General features: G+C 35.6%; 4 protein-coding genes across 4 annotated transcripts; 2 read left to right on the top strand and 2 right to left on the bottom strand.

Moving 5' to 3' along the window:
* Window positions 1-39: 39 nt before the first annotated feature.
* LOC110611305 (pentatricopeptide repeat-containing protein At3g22670, mitochondrial) lies at window positions 40-1,886 on the bottom strand. The gene has a single exon (XM_021751542.2). It carries the CDS (start codon window positions 1,783-1,785, stop codon window positions 139-141), a length of 1,647 nt encoding a protein of 548 aa, XP_021607234.1. The 5' UTR covers window positions 1,786-1,886; the 3' UTR covers window positions 40-138.
* Window positions 1,887-2,273: 387 nt separating this feature from the next.
* Window positions 2,274-4,135, top strand: LOC110611734 (protein RDM1). Its single transcript, XM_021752159.2, has 3 exons — window positions 2,274-2,456; window positions 3,141-3,315; window positions 3,616-4,135. The coding sequence occupies exons 1-3, from the start codon at window positions 2,289-2,291 to the stop codon at window positions 3,975-3,977; spliced, it is 705 nt and encodes a 234-aa protein (XP_021607851.2). The 5' UTR covers window positions 2,274-2,288; the 3' UTR covers window positions 3,978-4,135.
* A 1,613-nt stretch (window positions 4,136-5,748) lies between these two features.
* Window positions 5,749-8,161, top strand: LOC110611732 (pentatricopeptide repeat-containing protein At2g22410, mitochondrial). The gene has a single exon (XM_021752155.2). The coding sequence runs from the start codon at window positions 5,983-5,985 to the stop codon at window positions 8,077-8,079; it is 2,097 nt and encodes a 698-aa protein (XP_021607847.1). The 5' UTR covers window positions 5,749-5,982; the 3' UTR covers window positions 8,080-8,161.
* A 234-nt stretch (window positions 8,162-8,395) lies between these two features.
* On the bottom strand, window positions 8,396-12,786 carry LOC110611733 (serine/threonine-protein kinase STY13). The gene is made up of 6 exons (XM_021752156.2): window positions 11,337-12,786; window positions 10,397-10,518; window positions 9,828-10,033; window positions 9,541-9,715; window positions 9,109-9,243; window positions 8,396-8,753 (listed from the first exon to the last, which is right to left on the bottom strand). Exons 1-6 carry the CDS (start codon window positions 11,647-11,649, stop codon window positions 8,544-8,546), a joined length of 1,161 nt encoding a protein of 386 aa, XP_021607848.1. The 5' UTR covers window positions 11,650-12,786; the 3' UTR covers window positions 8,396-8,543.
* Between the last annotated feature and the right edge of the window lie 162 nt (window positions 12,787-12,948).

Genomic DNA, 12,948 nt, shown 5'->3' with positions numbered 1-12,948 from the left:
AAGGATATAACTGCAATTAAATCCTAGAATCAGAATAAATTGCTAAATTCAAATACTTGAACCAAATTATAAAACATACAAAGGTTTAAGCTTCGTTGATCATTAGGCCACTGCCAATGCGCATCTTTTAAGCCTTGGCTAGATTGGATTTTGCCCTTTAGCCTGTAACATCAGCTTCTGAATCCTTTCCTTGGCTTCAGTCATGTTATTTTGCTCAAGTTCCTCCACCAAAATCTTGTATGTCCCATCTTTAGGAATCATTCCCTTCAATACAGCTTCTTCAAAGAAGGAGGAAGCATGTTCAAGCTTCCCACTCTTACATAATCCACGCACCAGAAGCGTGTATGTACCAAGATCGATACTGACATTGTTCTTAAACATGTGATCCAACAGAAACTTGAGTACCTTCATTCTCTTCTTCCTGCAGCACATCTTCAGTAAAGGTGCATATATCTGTATATCTGGCTTGCATGAATCCTCCTCCATTCTTTGAAGCAACTTCAATGCATTCTCTTCTTGCAAATGACTACAAGCAGAAGCGATCATGGTTTTATAAGTCAACCAATCTCGATGAATACCTTGTTTTTTCATATCCTCAAAAATATCCCAAGAGTCCTTGAGCCTTCCAGACTGACTTAAGACAAAAATCAAAGAGCTATAAAATGAAGCATCAGGCACACAGTCATTTCTTTTCATTTTATCATAAACCTCCAAGGCTTCATTTACTTGCTTTGCTTTCCCCAAAGCAAGCATGATGATGGTATATGTAACCACGTTAGGCTTGCAACCTTTTTCTTGCATCTCATCTAAAATTGCATTGGCATTTCGAAAATCTTTGGATTTGCAATATGATTCAATGAAACTAGTGTATGAAACAACGTCAGGTTGAAACCCATGTTTCTCCATTTCTTCCATAGTCTTTTTTGCATCATCTAATTTTCTTGCTTTGCAATACCCATGTATCAAAACATTGAAACTATGGGAATCTGCAGGTATACAATCCTTAAACTCCATAAACACGCTATGAGCATTCTCAACGCTTCCCGCCTTAATCAATGCATCCATTAGTATATTCAATGCTTCTATGTCTTTACTTACACCAAACTTTTCCATTCCTCTAAATACCTCGATAGCATCTTCATGCTGGCCAGCTCTAGCAAGTCGTCTCATCACCTTGCCCATTGTAACCAATGTAATATACCCTTTCAACTTCTCCATTTCCTTAACTAATTCCCACATGAGATTGAACTGCTTGCGCTTCCCCAATATATCAACCATGGAATCATACAACTCGGATGTATGCGTATAACCTGTTTGATTCTTTGCCCAAGTGAACACCCCAAAAGCCAGAACCCAGTCATTGCTAAACCTCTTCAAAAGTTGTGAAATCAAAGTGTTAGTGGCATTAACACCGCATTCATTCAACCCTTGAACGACACTATCCGTTGATGGGTAGTGTTTCTTTAGGATTTCGCTCACTTTCTCGATATCACTAACTTCTGATTCAAACAGCAAGTGACTGCCAACCTGATTGAAGTTTCCAACGTTGGAATTCTGAATCCATTCGGCTACTGAAGGAATAACAAAATCGTCATCATTGTGATCGGTGATTTCTGGGTTTTCTTTGTGGCGGAGCCAAGTTGGGAGATCAGGTAACTCGGCCGTGTCGGAAGAGGCAGGAGGGAGAGGTGTCCGAAGAGGTTTAGGTATTAAGGAGTTGGTTTGGGGGGTTTTGGGGGAGGAGAATATTTGAACGAGCTTGTGAATTTGCTGCTTTGGAGGCATTTCCTTATGAGACACAGGAAGATTCACAGCAAAACAGAGAAATGAAAAGATTTGGCGGAAAAGAGAAGCTATTTAAGCGGAGAGTAACCTACATAGCCTTGTAAAAACGCCCCCTTATTTTCATTTTATTTTTATCTTTTATAGAATTTTTTGAGTTTGATTTAAATTCGATAATTTATTTAAGTTTAATTTTTTTAAATATGAATTAAAATTTAAAAGAGTGAAATTAAAAATTTTTAAATCTATTCAGATGCATTTATCACCGGTGTATTTAAACCTTCGTTGTACATAATTTTATAAATTTTAAATAATATAATATATTGTATATTAATGAAAAAGTATATGATTAATTATATTAACTATTAATTTATATAAAATTCATCAGACAATATAATCATGTTTTTATAAAATTTATTTATTTTTCTCTTATTATTAAATTTAACAAATTTATATGGAGTTATAGTATAAATGTGGGTTTCATTAGAATCTCACATGCGTATATTATGGATCCGGTTTTTCATAGGTCAAGGGCCCAAGACCTAACCCTGTTTGGCTTTCCCCGCGTTCTCCTCTATGTGCCTCTCGCGGCGACCTGTAAGTCCTATCACTCCTCTCACTCGTGCGCTCGGTCTCTTTCACTCCATCTATTGCTGCTCGATACATCAACCCAGGTAAGCTGATCTCCGCTAAAGAACGCCCCCTTATTTTCACCGGAGTCCATTCCGCTCCTTTATCTATCTTTCCCTCTCTCCTGGCCAATTGGGTATGGCCTCAGAATCCATGCCATTTCTTACATGCATAGGAAATAAAACAGATACATCATGCGAGCTAGTGGCGAATCGAGTGATTTCATTTTTATTTGCTAGAAAATTGCAAAAAAGAGAAGGAGAGGGGATATCCTTTTTCTTTTCAAATAGTTTTGTCGAAGAATTGCATTAACGAAGTGAAATGATGAAGCGATAGTGATTTTACAGTGAAATTTGAGTGTCTGTACTTTTATCACACCCCATATTTTCCTTCAAACTATGCCTTCAGTTTGGAGTACCAAAGGAAACTAGGTTTTCTGGTTGGGCATAGAAAATTTTTCAGATATTTAAAGGAAAACGCTTTGAAATTTGATTAGAGTAGATCTCTATGAAAGTGATTCTTGACTGGAAAGTGTTATTAGTATCGAGTAAAATTTTTTAAATATACAAGAGAGTTCATGAAACATCATCAATTACAATTAATACAGATGTAATCAATGTCGATCAATGAATGCTTTCCCTGTAAAAAAAAAAATCACTGTATGTGTTTGATTGCATGCTTCCTGAAAATTGTGTAGATTTGGAGTCTAGGTGATTCGTTTTCTGCAGGGTAGAATTGTCTGTATCATGAAGAGGACATTGCCGTGGAATGAGCAGACTGATGTTATATCAGATGAATCATCCTCCTCGGATGTAGATATGGATATTAATGATAGAGTTGATGGGCAGCAACTGTCCCCTAATATTACACTTGATCAACCTACAACTGAAATGACATCTGAAGGTATTTGGTTTTGGACCCTGGTTATTTTTTATTTTGGTTAACATTTTTATTTGTTTGTTTTCTAGCAAAGCAACTTAGTCTAGTTTTCTTTTTAATCAGCTATGAAGGAATTTGTAGTATAGCTAAAGATGTAATAATGTTATACTCTTAGTTCAAATTTAATGTGAGTTATGCATCTATATTTGTCATCTTCTCAGTGAACTACTGGGTAAAATTGTGCGCTATTTGATTGTTTGAGTCCAAATTTCTCTATACATTTTAATCTCACAGCATACAATGTGCTTTGCATTCCTGATGCAGTGAGCAGAAGAGCAGAAATGTATCAAGAATATATGAGTCAAGTCCCTATCCCAGCACATCATGGTTCTGTCATTCCATTTTCATCATGGGTGGAATTAGGCAAATCAATTAAGCAATTATATGGGCAACCCTTGCATTATCTCACCAACATTACTCTAACAAAGTGGGATAATCTGAGAGCTGCTAGTGAGTATGAACAAAAGCCATTGGATATGATGATTCATCCATGTAAGGCTGAAGCAACCATTTGGCTTGTTGAAGAAATTCACCGGCGTACCACATCTCACCATCATATCGCTGAACTTTGGCTGAAGGACCGAATGCACCATACTTATGTCGACTCCATTTTCCCCAAGATATGAAGCATTACATCATAGACAGTCACTCTGAGCTGATTCTGTGGGATGTTTTTATTTTATTTTATTTTATACTTCAGGTATGGGCTTTGATATGTATATTCTGTATCTATATTGAATTAGAAACTCTTGTGTTGGAATATCACCTTTTTCTCTTGCTGACATTCTTTTTAATTCTTAGATAGTTGTAGTTAGCATATGCCCTCACCCTTGTTGATTTTAAATAGTGTTCCTATGACTTGAAGCTGTGCATGCTGGTTGAATGCTTACTTTTTTATTAATTAAAGATCTGCAGATCAATAGCATCGAAATTTAGTCATTGGGTTATGGAAGTTGTAAATGAATATTTACCCCTCATACAATTCAATTACCAGTAACTGCATCAAGAAAAGAACCCTGCTGCAAAAGTTACTATTTTTATTATCTCATTCATTGATTTATCTGTTGTATATTTTGGACACTGCTATAAGAATATGAAGTTGGTCGTAGATGTGGGGTTATGATATAGGCCATTTTCATAATTTGAAAGTCGTCTTTCTTGAGCTTTATCATAGTCTCTGGACGTGGTTTTAGGTTCATCTTAGTTAGCTATTGATCTTCAGAGTGGTATAAACAATTTTCCAATACCATCTTTGATTTCTCCCCATCTCCACCTTTGGAAACGAAATTGAAGTTTGATTATGTCATTCAAGATAAACGGGAGGAAATCATCCAAATAAAGGGCAAATGCTCCTTTGTTTTGTTTTTTGGTTTCTACACATGCTACTGGTGTGGAAAGCAAAACCAAAAGCGAACACTCAATTGGACGCAAAAGCATTTGAGACGCCAATAAAGAGAGGGCATGCCCTCACGCACTTCCGGCTAACTTGTAATCTGCAACATTGATTAACTAGAAGAATATCCATCACTATGCACAAAAAATATGATTTATTTATTTATTTTTAATTTAATGTTTTATTATAAGTTTAATTTCAGTTTCAAAGTATTTTAACTTTAAATAATAATAATTATTATTAAGTAAATTTTCATTTAAATTTTTCTTAATTCTTCACTTACTTTTAGTTTTTAATTAACGTGTGATATGAATAATTAAAAATAATTTTTTTACATGAACTAATAGCAATAATATATAGTTTTCTTTAAAATATAATAAAAATTACTTTATTTATATATATTTTTTTAAAATCCGATCGATTGCTATTGATTCATTTCATATTATTTCTAATCTTGATTATTTTGAAATTTTATTTATCAACTCAGTCAAACAATATGAATTTAATAATTATTATTATTAGGATTACTACTTCCAAAAATTCCCATCAATTTTTTACAAAAATTTTGGGAAATTCTGATTTTTAAAATATTATCTATTTCCTAAACTATTTTAGAAATACTATTTCATTAAATAATGTGATAATTAAATTACAATAAATATTATAAAAAAATATTGTAAATTATTTAAATTAAGTTATTTTTAGAATATTTAGTTTAATTGTTAATTTTTTATTGATTAGTTTTATATTTATTAATTTTGAAGGGATTAATAATATAATTATTTAAAATTATAGGATTTTAATTATTATAATTAGTAACAATATTTTCATTTAAGATTATAGCAAGTTAATTAGTAAAACCTTCCTCTTTTGATTTTTTTTTTCAAACGTTAGCTCTTATAAACTATGAGAAACGGAATACTTCGTAAACAATAAATAGGGATGGGAGTTCTAATGGCAGAGATCATTATCATTTTTTTTTTTCAAAATTCAAGTCCATGGATAAATCAAGAAGGGTTAGCGGGTTACAGTTGATTCCTCCTTAAGCAGCTTAGCATTAGCATATGGCTAAACAACATGTTAACAAATCAAACTGGGTCTTCGAACATTTAATCTATCCTTAAACAATGAAGGTCTCGATATCCGAACCATTTAACCTATCGTTAAACTTCTGTTCATAGTTTCATGCCTGAGATTCGATTGCACTCATACCCTTATGCAGTTATTTACAGAAATCTATGATACGATATCGATGTTACAGAAATCTATTCTCTCCAAACATCCCTTTTCCTCTGTTGATATCTTCTTTCCGTCTCTCTATCAATCCCCAAATCCTCTTTTATCCTTTCAACCCATTCTCATCAACCTCCACCACCACAACAATCAAATGGAATTCGATCACCAATGTGATCATCACTCACCCCACTCTTTTAATCCTGGAGTCCTGCACTTCCATGACCCAGTTGACGCAAATCCAAGCCCACATGACCGTAACTGGTCTCATTACTCACACATTCCCTGTCAGCCGTGTCTTAGCTTTTTGCGCTCTCGCTGATACTGGTGATTTGAAACATGCCTATTTGCTATTTACCCATCTGGAAAACCCTAATACTTATATGTGGAATACTATGATTAGAGGGTACTCCAAAGCTAAGATGCCGGCTGTAGCGCTCTCCTTCTTTTGTCAAATGGTTCGAGAGCGGATTGAAATGGATACTAGAAGCTTTGTTTTTGGATTGAAAGCATGTGAGCGGTTTTCAAGAATTTTAGAGGGGAAATCGATTCACTCTGCAATTTGGAAGATGGGTTTTGTATCTGCCTTGCTGGTTCAAAATGGATTGATACATTTCTATAGCGTCCATGGGTATTTGATTTTAGCTCGTAAAGTGTTTGATGAAGTTTATTTGAGGGATGTTGTTTCTTGGACCTCGATGATTGATGGTTATTCTGCGCATAATTGTTACAACGAAGCTTTCAAGCTTTTTGATTCCATGTTGTTGAGTGATGTTGAGCCAAACGAAGTTACTGTGATTTCGGTTCTTTCATCTTGCTCTCGTAAAGGGGACGTGAGCGTTGGGAAGAGTATCCATGAATATGTAAAAAGGAAGAATTTGAATCACAGCTTGAATTTGATGAATGCAATTTTAGATATGTATGTGAAATGTAATTGCTTGGCTGCAGCAAGAGAGACTTTTGACAACATGAGAATTAAAGACGTGTACTCCTGGACTAGCATGGTTAACGGGTATGCTAAAAACGGTGAACTAGAATTGGCAAGGAAGTTGTTTAATGAGATGCCTGAGAGGAACGTGGTTTCCTGGAATGCCATGATTGCGGGTTATTCTCAAAATAACCAACCAAAGGAAGCTCTAGCATTGTTTCATGATATGGTGGACGCGGGCTTGTTGCCGATGGAGAATACTTTAGTGTGTGTGCTTTCTGCTTGTGGTCAGCTGGGGTATTTGGACTTTGGTCGGTGGATTCATTTCTACAGTGTTGAGCAAAAACACACAGAAAATAGTGTGATTTTAGCAAATGCGTTGATAGACATGTATGCTAAATGTGGAGCAATAGATGCTGCCGCAGATGTTTTTAACTACATTCCGGAGAGAGATTTGGTTTCTTGGAATTCCATGATTTCTGCGTATGCTAGTCATGGGCATGCCGAGCAAGCTCTTGTCGTCTTTGAGCAAATGATAGAAGGAGGACACAAGCCAGATGACATTACATTAGTGGGCGTCTTGTCAGCTTGCAGTCATGGGGGACTAGTCGCCGAAGGCCGAGCATATTTTCAGCAAATGGAAAGAAATTATGGTATCGAGCCCAAGCGAGAACACTACGCTTGTATGATTGATTTGCTTGGTCGAGTTGGCCTACTAGAAGATGCTTATGAGTTAATAACTAAGATGCCAATGCAACCGAGTGAAGCTGCATGGGGTGCTCTTCTCAATGCTTGTAGGATGTATGGGAATGTTGAACTTGCTAAGCTCTCAACTAAAGAACTTTTAGACTTGGATCCTGATGATAGTGGTATTTATGTGTTGCTTGCGACTACTTGCGCTAATGATAGAAGATGGGGCGATGTTAAGATGATCAGAAGCATGATGAGGGAGAGGGGGGTTAAGAAGATTCCCGGCCATAGCTTGATAGAGGTAGAGAGCGAGTTTCATGAATTTTTGGCCAGTGACGAATCCCACCCGCAATCTGAAGACATTTATAAAGCATTGGATGGAATATATTTGCAGTCCAAACAGGAGGAAAGTGTAACAAAGACATCTGAATTGATAAATCTGTTTACGTTTTATGATGATTCCACAAGATTATGTATGAACTAACAATCAAAACGATTTAAAACATGAATAGCTTGCTTTGTTACAGAATATTTCATTAAAATAAGGCGTAGAATTCACAGCAAAATTTGTTTCTGTATTGGAGTTAAATTTTAGCATGGAAAGGGAAGCAGTCCCCTGCTTTCATCTTCAGGGTGCCCCCTGTGCCGTCAGGGTTCATTTCACCACCCTACAATCAAACCTATTTACAAGACATCAGAGAATATTACACAAAATTCCTAGCACATATGCAATTGCCTCATTCGTTTAGCACCATCACATTAGCCTTGAAGGCTAACAAATTTTGGGATGCACAAAGAGGTAAACTTTATGAACCTTGCAACATGTTTTAATTACTGTAAAGAAAATGTCAGGCAGAAATCCATCAAAGAGCTAGTTGACATGATTCCAGCTGTGCTTTCAAATGAAATGAGCAAATAAAGAATGGAGAAAAGGGGGAAACAAGGAACTCAAGGACCACGGGCAGGGGCAAAACAGAAACAGGCAGGAGGAGCCTGATCCTCTGGAATCATCCCTCCTCCCTTGCTTGTATCAATGGCTTCTAACATTCTCACCACCTCAGCCATTTCAGGACGTTTTTCTGCATTTGCATCCCAGCATTTTCTCATGACAGTTGCTAAAGAATTTGGACAACATCTTGGAATCTCTGGTCGTAGATTCTGCAAACAAAATTATGCACAATTAATCTTCCACCATTGTTGAACTTCAAAAGTATGTCAAATTTTAGCAGTATGAAACAGATATCATGCTGCAAACAGAGAAAAATATAATATTATAAAATATATATATCAAGGAACACTTTAAGACTTCTGCAAGCAGATAATGATAGCTTTATGGATCTTTCTGTGGCGTGCATCAAAGCTGTATGATGTATTTCATTAGGTCTGCTAGATGAAATTGGTCAGAGAAGCATTACATAGCACCTCCTCAGGTCATAATATCGCAAATTTGAAACATCATAAAAAGTAGCTGTCTATGCAAGTCAAATACATGTTATCTATATTTTGAACTAACCTGTCGAACAACAGCAGATGACACATCAGCAAAGCTAAGGTCAGGGTAGGGCATATCACAGCAATAAATTTCCCACAAGCATATGCCAAAGCTGTAGACATCACAGCTTCTATTATATGGCTTGCCATCAAGAACCTACATAAAGTGTCTTGTTAGAAAGCATTCAACTAAAGTCAATTTGCAAATTCAACATTTTCATTTTTATATCTGTGCTAGTTTACCAATGAATGAAAGGTATCATTTTCAGATGCAACCAATGAGAAGATTAACTTTCACACTAGCATTTCAGAATATTTTTTCTCTTAATTTTCTTTGCAGTTACTGAAAATAGCTACTTGCTCTGAATAGATGAAAATAACATAGACACACAAAGATGGTTTGAAAATTTTCCTCATCAGAAAACATTATCAAATTTCCTGAATGAACCAATACCTCTGGGGCCATGTATCCAAGGGTACCGGTTTCACCCGTCATGTCCCTTGGATTCTGAGCTTCAACACGGGCAACACCAAAATCAGCGATTTTAAGAGTTCGATGAGCATCCAATAACATATTTTCAGTTTTGACATCACGATGTACAATCTTCTTGGAATGTAGATAGCTAAGTCTGCAAACAAGTAAAATAAATAAAAAGAGAAAAAGAAAAAGTAGAATCCCATCAATGATTAACTTATCTACAAAATTTTTCTAGCCAAAAATGACAGGTAACTGTAACTCACCCCCTAGAGAGATCCAAAGCCAGTTGGATCACAATCTTATAAGGAAGTTTCTTCCGCCTATTTCTTATCAAGTGCTGTTTTAGAGTCCCACCAGGGAGATACTCAACAACCACACAACATGCCCTGGAAGGGAGAGAAGATTGACCATCAGACATGTCTTTTGCAGGAATTTTGAGATTTGATGTTCCCATTGATGCTCCAACAAACTGTTAACAAAAACACAAAAGATTAAAAATACAACAGAAAAAAAAGAACCCTGACTTTAACGTATAAAATTGTGGGGTACATCCTTTTCCATGTACACAAGTTCCAAGTTCCAACTGCTCAGCATGCACGCTACATTTTGGTTGTTGAAATATCAACATGATAAAAAATGAGAAAACATCATAACAAAATCACACACATACATCAGAAGACAAGTACCAAGAAACACCAAACCAGCATAAAAGTGTGTAATTGTAAAAAAAAAAAAAAATTGCACAGCCCACAAATGCCACCTTATGTTTATGATAAAATGGTGATGTTTTCATGACAATTGAAGTAATAAGAGTTTCAGAATAAGTTTGTACTTTTGTGACATTAGGATGGTCAAGCTTGTGCCAAACAGCAACTTCTTGCCGAAATGATGACCGCAGAGCAGTGGTTTCAGCAGTTGTGGCAATACCATCCTCACCCCAGTCCAATAGCTTCACTATAATATCCAACAATATTGCAGTAAACATTCAACGTTTAGCTTTCTAAGCCCATTACGCATTACATATCAAATAAAACAAAATAAACAAAGCAAGTACAGTAGATCTCAATGAGAATGTTTTTCTTGTATAAGACAAGATTACTAGATAAGCATATGCACATCCCAATATCATGTGATTATTTGAATATTCATTAGCTGCAATTTCAAGTCTGGAAAATTTAATGATTAAAAATCATTTTTTACATTGACTATCTAATAACAGGAACAGGAGATCAGAAACATCCACCTTTCCCTCATAATCCCAAAACAAGAGTTCCACAACTGCAAGCACAGTGGTTATTTTAACAACAGATCATCTACTCAAGTTTCCACCTATTGATACCCCAAATACCAAACAAGTTGAGTGGTTTACCTGGTTGATCTTTTCTATTGATTTAAAATACACTGGATTGATTTTAGCAAATTATATATGAGGAAAAGACGGCATGAACAGAAAATAAGGTTGCTAGGATCAGTAATTGTTGCCAAAATCTGAAGCAGTGAAAGTAACCATTTTGTTAAGTCTTGGTGATGGTAGCAACTAATGTCCAGTAAAAAATTACATAAATCTCAACATATGTCGACCAAGGTTTCAAACAAAACCAACTGTAGTAGAGGTGACTACTGATAAGATATCTCAGGTCTGAAAGCGTAAAATATCCAACAAAGACACTCAACAAAAACCTAAAGAAACCTGAAAAATCAGAAGAGCCCTACAAGAGAATAGCTCAAGTAAACAAAGTGAGGAAGGGAAAAGGGAAAGAGCGAGAAATTACCTGCAACGTCTTGGTTATCGTAGATACCTCGATACACAGTCCCATAAGTTCCGTGAGCTATGACATGCCTTATATCCAATTTAGACAAATCAATCTCCCACACTTCTTTAGGCCTTTGGTTCTCAATGTTCCTAGACCAAACCCTGCTCAGGTGCTTCTCCAGCTGTACATCCAAGCTCTTAAGATCTACTTTATCTGCTCGAAAAATCATATCTTTGCTACTAACACTTCCTATACCTTTCACCGTTGATTGATTATCAGATTTCCCTTCCGCCGTGATACCCTCAGCATCACAACTTGTTCTTGAATCCATTTTTAAAGAACCGAGTAGAAGTATAATTCCTCAAATACCAAAGGTAGCCTTAAATCCCAAACAGCAATAAAAAAATAACAGAACCCAGAAACACCACTTTTTTAGTATCCTAGAAAGAAGTGATCCACATAAATTTCAAATTGTTCATCATCGTCTTCGAATTCTAATAAATATTTATGATAAAAGAACCAGCTATGTGCAATCGGCAACGAAAATTCAACAACAAGGCTCACCTAAGATCAAATTACCAATCAAATACTGCAGTAAAAAGTTTGATAAAATAGAAACCCAATTCACCAACCCAAAATCCTCCCATCCAATATTGACCTTATAACCAAAAGTTTATAATAGATTGCTTACCAATCAGAAAATGAATAAGAAAAATACTTTCTGTGCACTGCCTGAAAAAATTGACCTACAAAAACCCCAAATTCCCTATCACCAACTAATTTTTTATAGCATAAACTGATTTAAATAAACCACAAAAAAATACAAATAAAACAAAAAGTAAACCCTAAGAAAACGACCCAATTCCCACCATTATCTGAATGGAGACTAATGACCGAATACTTTTAAAAACAAACAAAATTCAAAACAATCACACAATAGAATTTCAATAAATAAACCTTCAAACAGAACAGCTTGCATTCAACTAAAATCCATAAAACCCAAATCCCACCTCTCCCTCAGAGAAACAAGTCCGTTAGGGAGAGAGAGAGAGAGAGAGAGAGAGAGAGAGAGAGTAAACGAGACGAGAAATTTGACTTTGAATTCTACAAAAACGGAGGACGAGAAGAAGAAGAATAAGAAAAAAGAGAGAAAGCACAGAGTCGGTGGTAGCTCATTGATTTCATCATCATCATCACCCTTTTTTAACTTCACCAATCAATTTAAATGGAAAGAAAGGAAAGATTTTGCGGCTAAAAACAAACGGAAAATGAAGATTCCTATTTGGGATTGTGAGCCACCAAAAACCCAAACAGAGAAGAATGTAGAGGAGAGCGAGGATTGTGCCTATAATAGCTCCGGCAAGAGAGACCGCTTCAAAATCGATAAGGAAAGAGAGAATTTAATGCGGAAGGAATTTAGAATTTTGAGCCAAACCAACCAACCAACCTTCATAAGTACAAAAACAAAATCCAAAGTACATACCATAAAAAGCCAATCTTTTTCCTTATATTCTTTATCTTAACGAAATTACCTGTATACTTTGCATTGACCCTATTACCCTCCTTTCCTTTTTAGAAAAATAATTTCTTTCTATAAAAAATTCATCATTAATTTTTTTTGGAAAAGTGT

The sequence above is a fragment of the Manihot esculenta genome, chromosome 3, assembly GCF_001659605.2.
Source record: "Manihot esculenta cultivar AM560-2 chromosome 3, M.esculenta_v8, whole genome shotgun sequence".
Lineage (NCBI taxonomy): Eukaryota > Viridiplantae > Streptophyta > Magnoliopsida > Malpighiales > Euphorbiaceae > Manihot > Manihot esculenta.
Note: the sequence above shows the minus strand (reverse complement) of the source record. Positions and strands in the feature narration are given on the sequence as shown.

Bases quoted from the DNA above. Each gene is read 5' to 3' on its own strand.
- LOC110611733 (XM_021752156.2), bottom strand. From the start codon at position 11,649: ATGGATTCAAGAACAAGTTGTGATGCTGAGGGTATCACGGCGGAAGGG. The intron at 9,244-9,540 runs GTATTGGTTCAT...CACTTTATGTAG, and splicing joins TTGGATACATGGCCCCAGAG to GTTCTTGATGGCAAGCCATA. The intron at 8,754-9,108 runs GTTAGTTCAAAA...TTTTGTTTGCAG, and splicing joins CATCTGCTGTTGTTCGACAG to AATCTACGACCAGAGATTCC.
- LOC110611305 (XM_021751542.2), bottom strand. From the start codon at position 1,785: ATGCCTCCAAAGCAGCAAATTCACAAGCTCGTTCAAATATTCTCCTCC.
- LOC110611732 (XM_021752155.2), top strand. From the start codon at position 5,983: ATGATACGATATCGATGTTACAGAAATCTATTCTCTCCAAACATCCCT.
- LOC110611734 (XM_021752159.2), top strand. From the start codon at position 2,289: ATGGATCCGGTTTTTCATAGGTCAAGGGCCCAAGACCTAACCCTGTTT. The intron at 2,457-3,140 runs GTAAGCTGATCT...CGTTTTCTGCAG, and splicing joins TGCTCGATACATCAACCCAG to GGTAGAATTGTCTGTATCAT. The intron at 3,316-3,615 runs GTATTTGGTTTT...TTCCTGATGCAG, and splicing joins AACTGAAATGACATCTGAAG to TGAGCAGAAGAGCAGAAATG.